Below are 21,601 nucleotides of genomic sequence, written 5' to 3'. Positions count from 1 at the left end.
CCATTCAAGCTCATTTAACTCAGATTGTTTCCCATCCTGTAGATGGTCTTGTAAATAAGTGCTTCATCTTTCCTTGTTGTTGTTGTTGCAAAGTATTTCTGCGTGTTGCGTAAGTTAAATAATTAGATCTCAGCCTTTAAGTAGATCACATCACTGCTGTTGTTATTGTTGTTGGTTTCTTGCCCTGCAATAATGTTAAGTGAATTTACTTAATGTTGCCGCTGAGATTGCTCGCTAATTCAATGTTTTATTCATTTATTCTCAGTAAATTCTTTATCCTTGTCTGGGCCATGGTGGATTCAGTGTTTATTGTGGGAACACTGGATGGGATGAAAATGTACACAAATATTCACAGAGCTTAACAGTCAATGTTCTTGAAGAAATTTGAAATAAAATCCAGTAAAGCAAGCTTAGGATTGAAAAAAACCCCAGGACATGGAGCTATGAAGTAGTGTCTTAAGTCTGTTGCTTTAGACCCTCTCATCATAATTTGAAGCCCTAATTACTGTAAACACACCTTCAGGACGTTACTGATTTAAATGTAAGAACTTCTCATACACCATATAGACAGAAGTTTGTGGGCATATATATATATATATATATATATATATATATATATATATATATATATATATATATATATATATATACACAGTGCAACCTCGTTACTCAAGGGGTTACGTTCTATGACCCCTCGCGAGTAACCAAAAATGTCGAGGTTTTGACTCTCTTCTTAAGATCAAGGGGAATTGTACATGCACTGTACTGTAAACTCAACAAAAATTGTGAATTACTTGTCATAAATGTTTTATTACTACATTTTACTCTGTTTTGAAATCCGAACTTTCGAGCCACTCGCGGCTTCTCAGAACTATCAGAGTTTTCATGAGTTACTCTTGAAAAGTACGGTTCCAAATGGAAAGTTAAAATGTAATTATCTACTTAAAAATGAATAAATCTTATTATTTAGATACATCCATATTAACAATTTTTGACCATAAAATTCATATTTTTGTAATATCAATCCCATTCCACTTTTGGACCCATTTTCTGTTAACCTTCATTCTTCTGGGAAGCTGTTCCAGTAGATTATGGAGTGCTGATGCAGCCACAAGGGTGTTAGAGTGTTAGAAAAGTCAAGTATTGTCATGCTGGAACAGGTTTGGGTCTCCTAGTTCAAATGAGGTAAAGATTTCATGCTACTGTATCCAAAGACACCCTGTTCAATTGGGTGCCTCCAACATGTTTGTGGAAGGACCTCATATAGCTGGAAAAGTCCGGTGTCCCAATATTTTGGTTTGTATAATGTACATATGAAAAAAATAATAATAAAAATTGATTTTTTTTCTAATTATAGCAGATTTATATGTTTGTCTCTTATCCAGACCGACTTACAATTATGTCATCTACAGTATATTTTGTATAATACAGTGTAGTTTGGTGGCGCTGGGATTTGAACCTTCTGTTCATAAGTCCAGCAACTTAACCAGCATCTCCCATTTCCCCATATCATTACACATCAGGAGGACTTAATGTTTTGAATATTTATCTGACCGGAGGGAAACTAAACTAACGTCTGTCATATTCGTGCAATAAAAATAAGACGAGAAAACGATTGCATATGCTGTAATGTCTTGGGTGAACACAGCTACGGAAGACAGAAATGAATTTATATGTTCCCGAAGACAGCTACATATTTAACTGTCAAAAGGTATCGCCGTGCAGCGCGACGTCGATATACGCCATCCGAAATAAACTGTCTCAGTGCATTTGTGGTCATTAACTTCAACGAAGTGTCAGAAGGAAAAAGTGTCGTCGAGAAAATGCTTGTGTACGAAAAGATGGTCAGTTTCGATTGCTTTTGTAAAACCAAACGCCCATTTTTTTGCTTTCACCTTGAATGTGGCTTCCAGTGGTGGACGGTACTGAAGTGTCTTTACAGTTTTGTACATAAGTTCATTTTACATGTATTTGTACTTTATGTGAGTATTTTCATGTGGGGAACTTTGACTTCACTTGCATTTTAATGTGTAATTTTTCTTTTTTTCCTTAACCTTTTTGCATACGTTGCATTAAATGAGAAGCCGCTCTCATTTTTTACACAAAGGGAACACCATGGTAACCCCACTGTGTGTCTGTAACTATAGAAAACTCTCTCCTTGTAAAGGTCTGATAGGCAGGAGAAAGAAACACTGAATACATTCATTATTAATTTGATTTCTCACAGATCAGTACTTTTTATACCTTTAAAAGCAAGTACTTAAGTCAAAATATATAGGAAATGTAGAACAGCATTTATGAAAGTAATAGTAAAAAAATAAAAGTGTCACCTTATGAGTTCAAGTCTATGAAGCAGCTGAGGTGGTTGAATTTTTAATAAGGTGTGGCCACTGGGGGTTTTTAGGTCCTAGCAAAATTCACAAGTTTCTGACGCATTTCTGATTCATCTCACAACAACCAGTATAAGCCTTTTGGTACAGCTATTAATTCTTCTTTCTGTTTTTTTGACATACACAGCAATACACTTCAATCGCTACTGAATCATTCAGTAAATAAGTATTAATGATATGGTAATAACATTTACCTGACCTTTTCCAGTCCAGGACATTTGTGTTTGCTATGTGTATATAAGTAATAACCTCCACTCTTTTCTGGAAAGCCTGTCTGAAAGATTTTGGAGCATGGCTGTGGAGATTTGTGATCATTCAGATAAAATGCATTATCTACTGATATCAGGTGAGAAGGTCTGGGGTTTGGTTGGCATTTGATCTCATGCCAAAAATGTTTGTGCAGGACAATATTTTCACTCGAAACTTAACACACCATGTATTCATGGAGCTTACTTTGTGTAGAGGTATTTTCAGACAGAAGCAGGTTCAAACCTCTAAGTTCTAGAGAATGTAAATTATAATGTTACAGTACACAATGAGATTGAATACAAATTGTGTGTTTCCAACCTTGATTCTGAAATGACCACTATAAGGGTGCAATGGTCTGAAAGAAAGAAATGGTTTTGCACATCATTGTTGCAACTTTATATTTTGTTGCAACTTGTTGATTTTTTATTATTTTTTGCAAAATCTCTGTGACTTACACTTTGTATTTTGACTACTTTGGCTACTGTGCTTGTGGAGTTGATAATGTAAACCTACAGACCTACAGTTCTATTGCACATTTTATGTCATTATTTTTTTTTGTATTTGTATTTCTGCTTTAACATATTATTATCAAACAAACAAACAAACTAACACATAAATAAAAATCAGAAATCATAAATGATAACAGTTTACTCTAAAATGACCATTGCGGTAGTCCTGTAATAATGCTTGGAATTAAAAAAAATTCTCCCATTAGGGGGCGCCACAGCGGATCATCCACATGTTTGATTTGGCACATGTTTTTACGCTGGATGCACTTCCTAACGCAACCCTCCCCATTTATCCGGGCTTGGGACCGGCACTTAGGTTTGTGCAACCCTAATGGCTGGGGTTGGTTCCCTGACCGGGGATCGAACCCACGCCGCAGCGGTGGGAGCACCGCATCCTAACCACTAGACTACCAGGGTAACAATGCTAGGAACACTTGTTTTTAATCCCTGTACGTAGCTGTGTACTTGCACAGTTTTCATTATAATCAAGGCTGAGCAAAATTCAGAGAAAATCAAGGTTTGTTTGTACAGTAATCTCTACAAAAAAAATGCAATGATTTCATTCTTATTATTGCTTGACATTGATATAGACTTCTTTCTGTCATCATTAAAACCTTATCTTTTCATACCAATTTTTTCATACCATCAAATTTTTCTTAAAGTTATATTATTAATTTTTGCTATAATTCTATAGATTAAAAAAGTAAACATTGCCAGTATGGGTACATGTTTCTGTGTCTGTTTGCATGACCTTTTCTTTTTTGTTGTAATTAAATATACACCCAAGGAAATAATTTTAGCAAATATTCTGATAATCCCAACACTCTCACAGTTTATTAGCCTTAGCTTCATCACTCCAGGACTTTATTGTGCAGGTGCAGTTTGTAGTTTTGTTTATACCTGTTGTGATATTTTCTATTTAGTTTCATTTGTTCCATTTATTAATAGTAATATAAGGTACACTATATGGACAAACAAATCGGTGAACCTGACCTTTCTAGCCATATGTAGTTCTTCTTTAAACTCTTACAACAAACTTGAAGACACATAACTTTATGTCTTTGGATGTGGCATTAAATTTTCCTTTCACTTTAACTAGAAGATCCAAACCTGTTTTGAGATGCTAATACTGTGCACAAAGTAAGTTTAATGAAGATTTAAATGGGATGAAGCAGAAGATCTTGAGTGGCCTGCTATAGAGCTCTGACCTCAACCCTACTGAACACCTTTGGGATAAATTGAAACCCTGATTGCACCCCAGACCTTCTCACTTCACCCTAGATCAGTATCTGTCTTTACTAACATCTACAAACAAAAAAAAATCTTAATTATTATACAATACAATGCACTTTGGCTTTTTATTTAAATCTAAACATTAGAAAAAATTCAACATTAAGAAACACATATTTTAGATAGAATAAGTATAGTTTAAGTATTTGTTTTTTAATCCAGACCCTGCCACCCAATCCTTGAAAAGAGACTTAAAGTCCAGCATTAGTGATGCGACCACGGTGCCTACCTTGTCTCCTCGTCATTCCTCTGAAGGTCTTATCAGTACCCGGACTGAGGCTGTTCATGAATCACTCACAAAGCCCATTGAAAATGTGAGTGATGTTGAATATAGCCTTGTGCAGAACTCCCTCTGCGAATAACAACATAGCACTTCCTTTCCTTTCATGCTTACCTGTGGCTCAGTTGTACACATTTGCTGTGATTTAAGTCATAGCGCTGTTGAATTCCAATCGGCCGGCTCCCGATTATTTTCGTTCGGTTGGATACTTGAATGTGATTGGTCAGGAGGTGTGAACGAATTATATGTAACAGTACCTGAACTGTGGTTCTGCCTGAAGCATATCCACACATATACAGTATATATATATTATATATATATACTGTATATACTGTATATACTGTATATATAGATAGATAGATAGATAGATAGATAGATAGATAGATAGATAGATAGATAGATAGATAGATAGATAGATAGATAGATAGATAAAATGGTGGTTACATTTTTGCATACATTTTACATTCACAGCATTTCACAGATGCCCTTATCCAGATCTTACATATAATTAATTTATACAATGAGGCAATTGAGGGTAAAGGACCTTGTTAATGGGCCATATCAGTGGCAGCATGGTGGACCTGGGATTTGAAGAAATTACATTCTAAACAGTGTCTAAGTGTCTTAACCCTGAAATACCACTTCTCCAGCAGTGCTCGATGCAAGTCTCTTCCATTGCTGGTTAGAAAATGTTGAATTAATACGTCAAAAAAAAAAAATTTAGATTGTAGAGTGTAGCTTTATCTGGATCTAGTTCTACTAGTAGAGCAAATATAAACAGTAATTTGGACATAATATGTTGAAAATTAACTTCTATACTTTTTTGCTTAGGGAATGTAATTACTGTTATATAAATGCAATATTACACTCACAACTGTGTGGTTGTTTTATATATTCACATTTATGGCATTTGGCCGACACCCTTATCCAGAGTGACTTACATTTGTAATATTTTTATACAACCGAGCAGTTCAGGGCTTTGCTCAAGGACCAAACAGTGGCAGCTTGGCAGTGCTGGGGCTTGAACACCCGACCTTCCGATCAGGAACTCAAAGCCATAAACACTGAGCTATCACATACCAAAATATCAGAAAATTTGCTATGAAGGATGAAGGTTTCATTCCTTAATGGATTACAAGTTTATTTCTGTATTATTTGTATAAAAAGGCACCCCTTTAGTTTATTATTTCTTATATAAACATCACTCAAAGTAGTTTCAACTAAAAGATAAATTACTAATATTATAATAATGCACAGGTTCTAAAGTGTAATTGACTTAATTAATTAATTTCTTTGGCTAAGGCTTAACATTGACAGTTTCGTACATTGCAGTGGCCCAATATTGTGAACTTCTTTCTTTGATCATTTTTAGTTTTCTTTTTTTTTATTTTATGTCAATGATTTTATTTAATTTGGTTGAACAGTGGTGGCTGTCTTTGTGTCAACAAATTTTAGTTATACTAAAGTAAAACTGGTTAGTTGTATACAGTATTATTTATATTTTAGTTAACTGATTACAGAAACCTCAATAATCTCGCCTCAAGATGAACCAACTGTAGCTCCTTGGAACACCAATCTCAAGAGCACAATGGAATACAAGGTACATGGACATATCTAAAGCTTTAGTTGTTGCTCAAGGTTGCTCACAGATCTAATAATAATTCCTAATGGAAAAACTATACAGTAAGTCTCGGTTTTATATCATTGTAGAAAAATAGAATCGGCTTTATATGTCACATAAACATAGCAGCACAGTGAAATTTCTTTCATAACATATTTCAGCTTGTCCAGACCCTGGGGTAAGAGTGCAGGGTCAGCCATGATATGATACAGAGCACAGAGGATTAAGGGCCTTGCTTAAGGGCCCAATAGTGGCATCTTAGCATTAGGATTGAACCCTTGACCTTCCAATCATTAATGCAACATCTTAACAAATGAGCTACCACCTCTTCAGATATCTAGAGTTTAGCTCCACCCTCCTCATGGTCACTGTTGTTGTATATTAGCATTTAAAAAGCCAAGGATAATAAGTTTACAACATGCCTGATGATTACCAAATCAACTCACAATAGGACAGAAACCCTTCTAAACACTTATAAACCAGACAACCACTTAATAGCATTTTTAAACAGCAGACTTATCTTTTACAAAACAACCGCTCGAGACAGATCAGAAATCTGCCCTCACACAGGGGATTTCTTGAAACAGAATGTGATTAAAGGCCATCACTGATTCATACTTGTCATTGCACTGACCTGTGTCTAACCCAATTTGCTGAGACATTCAAACACCCTCTAGTGAATTACAGTAGCTGGTTTCAAGATCCACTCAGAAGACCTGTTAGTCTTTTAGAGCCCATGAATAATATCCAGAACATTATTACATCTAAAAGGTTGTAGAATATTTCCAAGCAAAAGTTCATGTAAAAAAAAAACCACAGTATTGCTTTACACATATTGTTTGAAAAAAAAAGAAAAAAGTTTGTATTTATTACTCATAGATGAAAAAAAAAATTACTTGCGATTGGAATGCAAATAAATTGTAAGAACTCTTTGTCTTTTCCAAACACACCACAAAAACACTGGACAATTTCTAAATTGCACTTTCATCAAATCAACCCAGAGGTCCAAACCCTGACTCTACGATGTCTGTTCCATTTAAATATAACATCAGAGTGTTCTTACGTGAGACATTTCCATGGTCCGTCCAATAGAGTAAAAAAAAAAAAGAAAAAAAAAGAAGAGAAATAGTTTGTTCTGGATGCGGCAGGACATAAATGACAGAGATGAAACAAATCAAGCCTGAGTAGCGATGGCGAGCCAGCCAATCCATAGTAATCAGTGTGACTGTACTGAGCTCTCTGCTTCACAGAGTCCCATTCGCCAAGCAAAACACACACCTGTCATCCATTTTCCACAATTCAGTAGAGGAGTGACCTCTAATGTCTCCGTGACATGTGCCTCCATCATTCGGCGAGCGTCTGATAGAGGCTGCGCTGACTCCCGAGAGCCATTTCAGACACTGATAACACATGCGGCACACTCTCTATGTAATTGGACAGTGACAGAATTTTTGTTCTTTTGGCTTGGTGCTCTGGTGCACTGAATTCAAAATGAAACAATGCTGACATTAAAGCTGACATTCAGCACTTTAACCACACAGGTATTGTTTCATTTGAAATCCAATGTACTGGAGTAGAAAACCAAAAAAATTACAGGAAGAAGGAAAAAAGAGGAAACATTCATTCGGACTGGGTCCAATTACGCACAAACTGAAACGTGTCCCGGAAATGCGAGCGCCATTGCTTTTAGTGTTATAGTGTTATAGGGGACAGGAAACGGCAAAGTGGAACGTGCCACTTTTACATGCGTTAAAGATTATTGTCGTTTTCGTTAACCGCGATCTGAACACATAAACAGTGCTTTGCTTCCATCAATCAAGGGGCTGTTTACAATGCAGCCATTTCCTTTGGGTTCTCTCTGATTAGCATATGATAATAATGTTAAAACAAAATAGCATTTTAATAAGCATATGCTTTATATCGCCACCCAAATGAGATCCATTTTACATCCATTATATATCCATTGTGCCTGTGTCTCATTGTTAAGACTGTATTATACCTTCATTTCATTTCAAACTGGATTGAACTCAAATTACAATACACGATTCAGAATCAAATTTGTCGACACCTGACCATAATAAAAAACCTGGTATCATTTTTTTAGAAAATCCCATTCTACATTTAGTCCCCATTTAGTCCCTATATCTTCTGGTAAGATGAAAGTCAGCATTCCGATTCATCCCTATATCTTCTGGCAGTCAGCATTCCAATTCATCCCAAAGATATTAAGAACCCAAACATCTTTTTAGCTGGGGCTGATTTCTTTTTATCTCAAGCTGTAGATATACAAGTAGATATGCAAGTGGAAAGCTTTTTTTAAAAGAAAGCTGAATTAAAATATACTATACAACTGGGATAATTTACTAGTTATTACTGTTTCACTGTGTAATAATACTACCTGTGGTTATAATATTATACGTATTGCAATATTACCTGCAAGACGTGCAATATTACCTGTGTGCAATACTACCTGCAATACATACTTTTTCCTCATTTGTATTTATACATTGTGTTGTGTATATACTTGTATACTATAGTATGTCTATTAGTCTATTCTTTTATATATTTGCATTTATTTTTTCATGCTGCTGTAACAAAGGAATTTCCCCACTGTGGGACGAATAAAGGTTTATTTTATCTTATCTCTTAATGTGAAGCAGCGAAAGCTAAAAACACTGAAGTTCAAGGTACTGTCTGTGTGGAGGATTTTTTTCATGCACATAGGTGGATTAGCTGTTCTTAAACAACTCTTAGTTTTTTATATGCACATGCATAGTGGACTTATTTGCCCAGTGTTACCAGAAAAATGCTCTGGAAATCCTGTAACAGTGGCTAAATTAAGTGTGGCTAGCTGTCTAAAAGATAACAGAAATAGTTTTTAAAATCAGATGCTAAGCTACTTTTTAAAAAATCATTGCATCATACTTTTACACTTTTTCTGTTGGTAGTTGCACCATAGAACTTTCATTCTGGATTCATCTTTAAGAAATTATTTATTGCTCTTATTATTCATTGCTCTGTACCAATGCTGCACTACAGACGCTTTAATCCACCAGTTCTGAATTATTGCATTCATTATAAAAAAAAAAGCAATAAATGTGATCGATTATTTAATAATTTCATCATATTATCTCATTCTGACTTGTTATTTAATCCAGCAATCCATCACTAGCACTAATTCTTGAACGTAACTTGGAATTCTCTTTCTGTATGCTGTTTTCCATATTTCCAGGCTTATGCAATTTTGTTCCCACATGAGTACACAGTATGTCTCATGAGTGATATTTATTCATTATTTATTTATTGTTATTGATCAAGGTTTTGTCTCCTGATTGTAGGAATAGGAGTAGGCGGTGGTGTAAAGTATTTGAGTAAATGTACTTCGTTACTGTACTTAAGCAATCTTTTGGCTAATTTCTGGATTTTCTAGAGTATCAAAGAGATAAGCAACTTTTACTCTCTACTCAACTACATTTTAGACTGAATAGATGTGCTTTTTAATCCATTATATTTTAAGCAACAATGAGCGCTACCAATTACATTTTGCACCACTGTTAAAGATGTCATTAAGGCTCAACATCCCCTACCCACATCTACTGCCTATGAGGGACATTTTAGCACTGCTGGCCTCATTTTTAGTCCGAAAAGAGCTCGAATAAAAAGAGGGTCTTCTCCTATTAGGGGTCGCCACAGTGGACCCTCCGCATGTTTGATTTGGCACGTTTTTACGCTGGATGCCCTTTCTAATTCAACCCTCCCCATTTATCCGGGGCTTGGGACCGGCACTGAGAGTGCACTGGCTTGTGCAACCCTAATGGCTGGGGTTGGTTCCCTGACCGGGGATCGAACCCGGGCCGCAGCGGTGAGAGTGCCGCATCCTAACCACTAGACCACCAGGGAACTTCCGAAAAAAGCTCAAATAAATTCCAAAAAATTTTAGAAACAGCTTTTGTTGATGTTGAATAAAAATAGACTGAGAGGTATCTGAAATCACAGCCAGCTCTAAATATTTGCTTCTACTTTATCTAAAATTATCTACTTTACTTTTATTTGTCCAGTGAATATTAATGGTTCTTTTACTTTGTCACATTATGCTGTAATTGTATTTGCTAATTGAAAAAACCTTTTTAAAAGATTGTTTTACTACTTAGTTTTTTAAGGACTTGCTTGATCTGTGTTTCACTCTGGCATGTTGAAAAGGCTGTTGTGTTGATGGTTAATGCAGTGTTGAGGTGAACAATTTAGTTTAGATTTTAGGAAATTAAACCTCACAGATCAGCTGTCTGAGGCTTTTCATTAACACGTGTCTTGGTGTTAAGGATTAGTGCATCTTTGAGCCTACAGTCAATATGACTCAAATACTTTAGTGCTATTAAAGTCAGATATTCTAAAGACTTTTAGAATAAGTTTTGCAGTTAGTTATTTATACTTTTACTCAGATATGATTTTTAGGTACACCTCTCAGATTAGGAATTCGATAATGGTCATGAGTGTCATTTTTCAATAAAAAAATATTTTTTTGTTTATTATTTATATATATATATATATATATATATATATATATATATATATATATATATATATATATATATACATACTTTTTTTATAGAAAGAAATATGCAAATGATATTCAGGAGACTTTTTAACTATTAAAAAGAACCCTCATTTCTCCAGCAAATTTCATTTGCAGATTAAAAAAACTAATTAATAAACTATCTATAACAAACTAAATGTGTATCAACAATGGATAAAGAAAAGCTAGCCATTAGTGCCAGATGCACAAACTCTGCTAACGTAGATCACTGTGTACTTTTTGAGAATAGCAGAATAGTGACAGTAAAGTAGAACGATAAATCAGCAAGATTTATCAGGTCCTGCAATATAAGAACATTTTGGTCACTGAAAATGTATTTCTCCATATGCTGGTCCTATTTTTATCTTTTTTTTAAAATAAAAACCAGAAGAAGTTTCCAGAGTAGACATCTGGTGCACAAGCAGAGAATACGCTATGGAATAGCTTACCTGTACATCCAGGTTAACTCTGTGCACTCTGAACTGTATGAGCAGATGAACTGAAATGTATTTAAAGAGATGAAAAGTTTCTTTTTTTGTATTTAAAAGTTTGGTTTCTAAACTTTGTGCGGTGGAAACAAGTCGAACAATTTTACATTTAAAAGTCTAAATTAAAAAATGTTATAAAAAAAAGGTAGATAGATAGATAGATAGATAGATAGATAGATAGATAGATAGATAGATAGATAGATAGATAGATAGATTGATTGATTGATTGATTGATTGATTGATTGATTGATTGATTGATTGATTGATTGATAGATAGATAGATAGATAGATAGATAGATAGATAGATAGATAGATAGATAGATAGATTACACTATAAACAAACAAACAGACAAACAAATAAATAATTGTTTCCTTTAAAATAAATATACACAAAAAAATTCAATGTACAGTACATTGATTGGCCAATCAGCAGTCGATACACTTATATTGGTACATACATGTCATTAGAAAACACCCTTCATCTATTCTATGTAAGAATGTGAAATATTAAGCTGAAATAAGAAGAAGAAAAGAAAAACGCGCTAGCAAGTCAATAACGATAACTCAAATTAACCATTTAAGTCACAAAAAATGAAATATTAACCTAAAATAAAACAATTGTAAAAAATAGGATTATTTGATTAATGAGATTTAATATTGTGATTAATAATATCATATTTTAAAATGAGAAATGTCCAAATAATGCCATCTGATAATATTTTTCTCTCAATATGTGGTTCAGGGCTTACACACCAAACAACTGAGGTTCATTTCAAATACTTTTCATTGGATCAAAAGAGGTATTTGATTTCAGAGTGTTTGTGCTTATTGTGGGTATTGGCTAGTTCAATCACTTATGGTTTGCTCACAGTATTACTATGTGACTTGCTTGGAAATGCATTCTTAGTATATACTGTATACACTTTCTGTTCAAAATGTATTCAAGTTATTGTAGCCTACACTTTACTGTGTCATTTTCTGCTGTGGATGAAGGCCAAGGATGATGTAAAAGAAGGTTTGGATTTTAAAATGATGTCTGCTTTTTTGCCCAAGATCACATATGTATTTTTTTTTATTCCAAATAAGAACAAGCATCAAAAAGCAGCTACATATTGCACCAATAATGATAGAAGTTAATGTTGGCCTTGAAGCAGTGGAATCTTAAAGTCTGAAAATGCTGTTTTATTTATTTATTATTTCTCCTTGCTAGTTAATAATATTCTTCAACCTTCTCCCGAGCTCTCAAAGCTGGAAGGCGTATTACTTCCTGTCTCTTGGATTGGACTTTCCAATAGGTTTGCACCACCAACCTGCACTTCATTATATGTTTTAATTGGCTAAATAACCTCTCAAATCTTTCCCAGCAGTGTTTTTTTTTTTCACAGTGAGTATTGAGTTGTTGCTTCTGGGGAGTTGTTGAGCTCATAAGATGAACAGCAGGACATCAATGTTCTGATTTATGACTACATCATCATTCGTCTATAAAACAGAAATATTTGCTTCTTTTTTGTCTGTTTATCTCGATTGTTAAGCCCATGTCTATCATTTCTATCTGCGCATTTTCTTCCTTATGCTTTTTTTTAAATAGGCAAGGTTAAAAACAAAACAAAATCAATCGATAAATAAATCATGGCTGGGCGTAACGAGTGGCCAAAGCATGGCTTTTAGAGCCTGGCCGTGTTTCCATTCATGGTGATTGATGCGCTTTCTGCGCGCCAGAGCCGCTGCTTTGTTTGTTCATGTTAATGTGTCTGCTGACCTGTTGGTCCTCAATCTAGCTGAAGAAATGACAGGCAGAACAGCTGGGTGTGATTTTTTTCGATTGTTATTCGATGCACCCTTCTCCCTGAGTGTCTCCGGAATTAAACGTGCAAGACAAATGGAAATGTAAGCAAAATGTCGACCAGTGTGGCAGCTCTACTCAGGTCTGCCAAAGCCCTGCATTCAAAGATTATCAAGAATTTGTGTTACCTTGACCGCATAAACAATGCGAATCAAGCATATTGACACTGTTGAGGAAATTGCATGCTCTAGACAATGTTAGATTGGACAACAAACTCATTGAATGTCTTTATGTTAAACTGTTGTTTCACTAATAACCTGTAATATTCAGACTGGAGAGATGGAAGTACATTATCACATGTATATGTTTTATACAAATCTCAGTAGTGGTTTAAATGAACTTACTTTGATTTAGTCAGTTGTAAAAAGCTATTGATTTTTATAAGAAACTTCCAAAAACGATTCTTCATTTTTGTGCAGTAATAAAAGTAAAAAGTAAAAAAGGTGTTTTCTCTGAAATCAGGAAAAAAAAACATAGGAAATATATTGTTTAATAGGAATTTGAGGTGAGCATGGCTGTTTTTTATAATGAGCCATTTTACAATGTTACATAAGTCCTAAGAGGCCATGCATTATAATATATTTCTTTCTTTCAATATTGATTTTCTCATGATCTCCACATACGTTTTTTCTTGTGATCATTACATCATTTTCTTGTGATTTTGACATTGCATTGTTTCCTCGTCATCAGCGCTTCATTTTTCTGTACATTATTAGTCACCATTTCAATAACTATAAAACAGGAATAGAAAAACCTCATGGTAATACAGAATCTTAACAACAGGCCTACCATTTTTTTTTCATTTTTGTCAGTAATGTAAAGATAAAGCCCATATTTTTGAAATTTACTTTTGGTATTATTATAAAGTAATAAAAAGTCTCGAGATTTTATCGTGACACAATTACGCCGTGAGAATTTTTTTTTTATGTTGAGATTATAAGAAAACTATTTTTAATCATGAGAATATATCTAATTATGTTGGGATTATAAAAAACATTGTCATGAAAAAATAATCGTGAGAAAATTATTTATGTCAAGGTCGTGATCACGAGAAAACAAGAAAGAAAAATATTGTATGTACATTGTAATGTACATATTTGTATATTATAATGTATTGCCTATTAGGACTTTTATACTTTACATAAAAAAAAAACTAGTAAAGGTGAATATGTAAAGACTGTCAGCATGTTCTCGCCCTGACAAACAAATATTTGTTATTCATAACAAACTCAAGATTTGTGTACAGCACTTATGCAGTGTGTGATTAATTTTCTGGTTGTTGTATGCTAATTTAATTGGTTCTATCACCTACAATCTAAACAAAAGTTACTAACGATGAATTAAATATTGAACTCGCGACATATTATTTGCCTCCCCCCTTCTAATGTGAATAAAATATAATTTGTATAATGATGTATTTGCATTTGGTTTTGCTGTGAACAAACAACAACAAACAAACAAACAACAACAAAAATGCAATGAATATTTTCCTGGAATAATGAATAGACCCTTATGGATAACTATCATATGATCCCCATATAGATTTTCATAGAAATTGAATGAATATTTAGACGGAAGCCAATTGAGCGTTCAATTGGTGCCCATGGAATATACGATTTTTTAATAGGGATTCGTGCTACATTACAAGAATTACTTCACAAACCAATTGATTTTTTATGGGTTTCTTATTGGAGTTTGATTACTGTGGTGTTCCTTTTGGGTTTTCACTAGACAAGTTATAAACAACATCATATTATATCATAGAAAAGTATACCGAACTTGTGTTTGCATTTTAGATGAACTTTAATGAATTTTAAGCTTTAATGGTAGCGATTTAATGGTTGTCATATGGCATTTAATTAGTTTATGGCTGCCATGTGCACGTCAAGTGAGTCCCTAAGAGGCTCTAGAGCTTATAGACCCGACCACACGAGCCATAAGCCAACGAGACAAATTACTTCACTTAGAGTTCCAATTGATAAGCCATGGATTGCATTGGAAATCCTTTTGGTAGGCATTTTTCCAAAATTTTCACTAATGATTTCAGTAAAAATAATTGTTGATTGCCTCGAATGTTAGGACACAACTTGACAGTCGTTTAAGCTTGGGTTTGTTCTTATAGATCACTGAGGAGGAACCTAGTGCATTGCCCATTCCCCTGGGAGATGAGTCAGCACTAGGTGATTTGGGAAGCAAATGATCATGTTTGGGGGTAATTAAGACCAATCTGTTCCTTTAAATGGTTACATTGCCCTTCATTTATACTATTCTACAGCCTCTCGTTCTCTCCCTTTTTGTCCTGTTTATCACTAACCCACTATTTCTCACTTCCAGATCGTTTACCCCTCATAGATTAAATACCAAGCTCTCTGGCGGAGAGGTAGGTTTTGTTATAGAATCTCTGAGCACACAGTGTAGAAGCCCACTCGCTGGGCCTTGAACCAACGTTATCGATCGGACCCTATTGGCATCATCCCTGTGAATAAAACACAGTACTATTGAGTCTCAACTCCCTACCGGGCCTCCAAATGGAGAGACATAACCTTTTGCATCTCAGCTTTGTGCTCTGGGTTTTAAGTTGTCGCCCCCAACAACCTTGGCCTACAAGTTCATGGAGAGGGAGGGTGGTGCTGCTGGTGGCGGTGGTGTTGATGGCTAAATGTCACAGAGGAGAGGAAGCACACTCGAAAAAATTGTGTTTCTTTGCTCGAACCACTTTCAAACTCAGCTGCAGATGAAGTGTTATACAGGAATGCTTTATAAAAAATCAAGGACAACAACCATGGTTTAAGGTCAGCTTGCTTTTCTCATATTAGTGCCCAGGATAATATACTGCAGTATATTCATAATACCCATGACACCATGATATACTGTAGTTGTAAGGTGAGGGCAAATAATGACATAAAATCAAAACAGATATGTATAAGAATGAGTTGTGCAGTATGGCTCATGTACTGAAACAATATTTTTCAAGCATCTTAATATTTATGCGCAAGATCCGTACTAAAGTTGATTGCCTAGGTTGCCCGGTGGAATAACTGAAATTACTTGCATGCAATTTGCAACCTGAAGGTCACCATACATCTCTTGAGTAGAATTGGTCAAAATTGGGTAATTCATTAACATCCGTATTACCGCTTTAGAACACAAGCACTTGCCTGTAAAAAGTCTAGAAATTCTAGAAAATGAAAATTGAACAATATCATACTTTTAATTACACCGATCAGGCATAAAATTATGACATTATAACTTTATGACCAATTAAATTAGTAACACTGATTATCTTCTTATCATGGACCTGTTAGTTGGTAAGAAATATTAGGCAGCAAGTGCACCATTTCTCCTTAATGTTGTGTTAGAAGCATTAAAAATTCGAAAGCGTAAGGAGTTTGACAAGGGCCAATTTGTTATCTCTAGATGAGTGGGTCAGAGCATCTCCAAAACTACACCCCTTGTGGGATGTTCTCTGCAGTGGTCAGTATCTATCAAAAGTGGTCCAAGGAAGGAACAGTGATGAACCAGTGACAGTTTCATGGGCGGCCGATGATCATTGATGCACGTGGAGAGCGAAGGCTGGCCCGTGTGGTCCGAGCAAACAGACGAGCTCCTGTAGCTCAAACTGCTGAAGAAGTTCATGCTGTTTATGCTCAAAAGGTCATGATTGTTTTGGCAGCAAAAGGGGGTCCAACACAATATTAGGCAGGTGGTCATAATGTTCTGCCTGATCGGTGGTCATAAAGGTATGCCTTGTCAGTGTATTATAGGTTATAGGTTATAAATGCAGAACATTGGATAAACATGAACAAAAACTTAACAAATGTGATGCTATACGAATAGGAAAATGCATTCAAATAAGCTTTTTACAGGAATTTGGTATAGTGCCATGAATATTATACTGCATAAGTAGTCCTCATTGTAATATTACTAACTGCAGTTCTGGATAAAAAAAATAGCCCCCCTCCTCTTCATTATTGTGACTTTGTAATCGTAATCAATATGCACACTTTGGGGTCAAATTCCTCATTAGAGATATATAACCCAACTCTAAATATGCTTTTATATATATAATATGTTTAAGCAGCACTCCAGCTATTTATTGTGCATAGAGAACCTTTATACAGTATATATTAATTATAAAATAATTGTATGAAAATATATGATGCTTCCCACAAAAACTGGCACCATGAACCATGAAGTGCACCTCTGTGTACGTGCTCCAGCTGTAGAATGACTTCAAAGTCAGACTGTTTTCCCATATATTATTTATTTTATTTAGTAATTCATTTTATTAATTTGTGTTTTAATCTAGTATCTATGTGTTTGATATTAAATAATATACAGTCACTCAAATATTCTTTCAGTTTGCTTTGCTCTTTCGGTTGAAGGTCTCCTTAGGGCTCTTTGCTTTTCTGTTTCGCTGGGACGTATGGCAATACTGTTTGCGTGCTTTTGTCTGAGACTGTCTGAGTGCTGCTGTTGCGCAGCAGTTTTTTTCGGCTGCCCGGTTTTAATGGACCCTTTCTAGGCAGAGTGTGTGGCCCTAGCATAGCCATCTTAACGGGCGATGGTCCGGCCGAAGAGGTTTCCCGCCATTTGTGAAGAGTGGTTGAGCATTTGGAGGAAGAGGAGAGAGGAGGGACAGGTGAAGACGCCAAAGGACTTGGCTCGCTGTCTGTGTCTGGCATCCCGCAGTCCACTTTGTCATCATCCTCTCCTCCGTCCTCCTCCTCTGGTTCATCTTCTTCATCGTCATCGTCGCAACATAGCGCGTGGTAGAGGACCTTATCGCTGAAGCGAACTCGTTCTCTCGTCCCCGAGTTGCGTGATGTTTTTTGACTGTGTGTTGAACTCGATGCCTCCTCACTGGAAGAGTCTGGAGTGACCATCAGAGGTCCATTGGGGATTGGGAGGCCACCGTTCATCTGCGAATATGTGTTGACAGTGGGCGTAGGTGTGGCCGAGGCCGAGCTCCCTGGCTCTTCCTCTTCCAGCAAGTCGTCTTCTTCCCGAGCCATTTTGCGGTAGCCGCAGAAATCCCAGGCGTCTGAAAGCACATCGTGGCTGAGGAAGTCGAGTCTGAATGCCTCAGTGAGGCCACGTTCACTACTCGATGTGCTGCTCGCTGTCGCCACTGTCCATTCGTCTGGCTCTGGGTCGAAGTCGAAGTCTGCTGTGAGCTTGTCGATCTGACCCACCACCTGACATGAGAAAAAAGGAAGAGATCACTGAGCAGTTTTGGATCACATAGCTTAGGAAATTGGTAATTATGCATATTGTCTGTGTAATATTTAGATAGCTTGTATCTGGTTAACATATGATGAGTTTTCATCAGTGTCAGATGTGGTGCAATAACACCAAGGTTTTTTTGTTGTTGCTGTAGTTTTACCTTATTTTGTCTTTTTTGACTTGCATATTATTCATCAAATGCTAAGTGCAAAAAGGGCGAATAAAAAACTCACAAAAGAGTCAACATAAGTAGCACAGTGTCAATCTCAAATAGAAAGAATCTGGAACTGGGACTATTACACTCTGGTATCATTTCCTTCTTGCTTCTTTCCCAGTTTCTAGTCCTGTAAACAAAACTCCTAAAAAAGGTTTCACCCAAGACCCAGAAGGGTTTCTGTCCAAACAAGGAAACTTCTTATGTCTTTAGGTAGTTGTATATCCAATGCTTCAATCCAGCACCTCTCCAATTCAGCAAAAATCATTAAAAATGATTGTGTGTATTGTGAATTGTAACAAATTGAATACACTTCCTTAATTGGTTGAAAGATAATGAGGAAAAAGTCATGAAAGTCACCTGTGTTCAGTTTGGTATGAAGATCGAAATATGAACTTAGAATAGGGTTCATTACGAGCTCATAGTTACTTATAAATGTTGTAGGGTTATACTTAAAATCTTTGTGGATGTTCTCCAAAGGTACAACAACAAAAATTAAAGGAGACTACATTCCAATGTAGGTTTCTAAAGTAAGTTCTAAAGTTTCCTCACTTTTTTATTCAAATATTTTGTATGTATTTTTGGTACTTTATATGTTTTCTGCTTTGTATTTTGATATCAAGCATAATGTTTGTTTTAAATTCCTGAAATACATGGTATATATTACATTTCTACATACTTGCTATAGATGCTACACTTTTCTGAAAGCATCCCAATTCCATGAAGGCCTATAAACTATGAAGGCCCTACAGTAACTAGGAATAATGCACAAACGTTGTTGAATAAAGTTTCATATATGTGTCCTTGCAATTTTTCAGTTGGAATATTATTCTTTTGACTTATGGAAAGATTATTGCATATGAATAAAAGAAATAAAGTCCACAATTTGTTCCCAGAGAAAGTGCTTTTAAAGAAGCAATTACAACATCCGAAGGTCTTGCCTATGCCACAGTACAGATGTAAAAGGCACAATGTATCTCTGATCACTGACTTCTGCGCGATGTGTTAAATCAGTGATTTTCTGACTGATTTAACAGATGAATGGTCGCGGTGCGCTTGTCTCTCTGAGTCTATAATCACTCAATGTGCTTTAAATACGGTTTATGCACATACACACAGTATAACCGTTAAAAGACAAACAAAAAAACAACAGCAGGGAACTATTTGGTTGTCAGTTGCCAGGCAGAGAAAAGCTCTATACCTTGTGGAAACGATTGCTTTATTGTTGCGTATGGAGTGCTATTGATAGTTTTTCTTTGGCAGCATATGTTAGCCTGAGCAGGTTTAAATTCAAGTCAGGTGGAAAGGAAGACATGTTTGTTTATGGCTATAAATAAAACACTTTTTATGTGGTTATGTTTTATTTTTTACTCTCACCTTCACCTTTTTCCTTTTTTTTAACTAATGCCTGACCAAAACTTCAAGATGTTTTAGTTAGTCTAATTCTGTTCAGGCAAAATCCTATTCTCTAGCCAACTCTCTCTCCACCCAGAATGAAGGCTAGCACAAGCTTCGTTCAAGACACAAGGATCGAACCGTTCTTTATAATTCTTGCATCACAAAACAATGTAAAACTTGAAGAAACAACTTTTTTTACTCTGCGTAAGTTCATGGTGTTGGTAATCGTCTCACAGATTGACAAACCAAAAGGAGTTCTACTTGATGCATCTAAGCATGTTTTAGATGACCATAAAGAAGCCAATGTAATGAAAAATGTAAAACAGTCCTTGAAACTCCACCTCTTTTGTCCTGCTCTCCTAACCTTATAGCTAATCTTTAGTCTGATGTGTCCATTTATGTATTTATTTATTTATGTATTCATTCATTCATTCATTCATTAGGCAGTTTATTATGCTCAGGGTGCCAGATCAGCACAGGGACTATAAACACACATTAAAACCTGGAGCAATTTTCAAGTGTAAGGAAACAAAGAACCCTGGAGAAAACCCACATGAATTTAGGATTAACATAACGTAAAACAGCTGATCTACTTTATTGGCTAAATCAGAACTAGGTCTAGAACTATTTGGACAAAAGTATTTGGACACCTGACTTTTCCTTCCATATGTGGTTATTCTCCAAACTGTTACCACAAAGCTGGAGGCACACACTTGTACAGTCTTTTGATGCGATATAATAAAATATTTCGTTCACGTGGACTTCGAAACAAAAACCTGTTCCAGCATGGCAATGGCCCTGTGCAGATATGGTTTACATTGTTTGGGGAGAAAGATCTTGAGTGGCCTGCTATAGAGCTCTGATCTCATCCCTACTGAACATTTTTTGGGATGAATGTGAACACTAACTGCACCCCAGGCCTTCTCACCTACATCAGTACCTGATTGTGGCTGATGAACACAAATGTCCACAAGCACACTACAAAATCCAGTGGAACATCTTCCCAGAAGAGTGGAGGAAATTATAAGAGAAAATTTGGACTAAATGTGGAATGTGAGGCTCAAAAAGCACATACCATACTTACATATAGTGTACAGTATGTATGTGCCAGTGGGCATGTGGACACGCTGCTACGTTTGCCTATTTTCACATATACAATTTTGGTTACATCGTTATTGTCACTGAAAGATCGAAAAATTGTAAGTTGAACCATCTTAAACACTGGACCCCACTGACTGATATACTTTTTACTCAGTCCATACCCAGAACACAGTTCTCTAATTGATAACCCCTGGCCTAGAGTATGAAACATGAACAAGTTATTGTTTTATGAATTGGTGATACAGTATTTGGCAGGTTTGTTAGCAAGATACAATTTCCCTCTTCCACCACAACCAAAAAAGGGATTTAATTTTATCAGTGAAATTGACTAGGTCCAAATGCTGGCATTTCAAAAAATGATTTCAAAATCCTTTGTCAATCAAAACAGTGACCTAATTTCCTCTTCATCTGGTCCGTCC

General features: G+C 35.7%; 1 protein-coding gene across 3 annotated transcripts in view; it reads right to left on the bottom strand.

Moving 5' to 3' along the window:
* Positions 1–16,886: 16,886 nt before the first annotated feature.
* Positions 16,887–21,601, bottom strand: part of insyn1 (inhibitory synaptic factor 1) — an 89,591-nt gene continuing 84,876 nt past the window's right edge. For all 3 annotated transcript variants that reach the window (XM_046863826.1, XM_046863825.1, XM_046863827.1), the window contains one exon: positions 16,887–18,441. In XM_046863826.1, the coding sequence (XP_046719782.1) occupies positions 17,635–18,441 (807 nt within the window). In that variant the 3' untranslated portion in view covers positions 16,887–17,634. The remainder of the gene's footprint in view (positions 18,442–21,601) is intronic.

The sequence above is a fragment of the Silurus meridionalis genome, chromosome 13 (assembly GCF_014805685.1).
Source record: "Silurus meridionalis isolate SWU-2019-XX chromosome 13, ASM1480568v1, whole genome shotgun sequence".
NCBI lineage: Eukaryota > Metazoa > Chordata > Actinopteri > Siluriformes > Siluridae > Silurus > Silurus meridionalis.
This window is presented reverse-complemented; position numbering and strand designations above follow the sequence as displayed.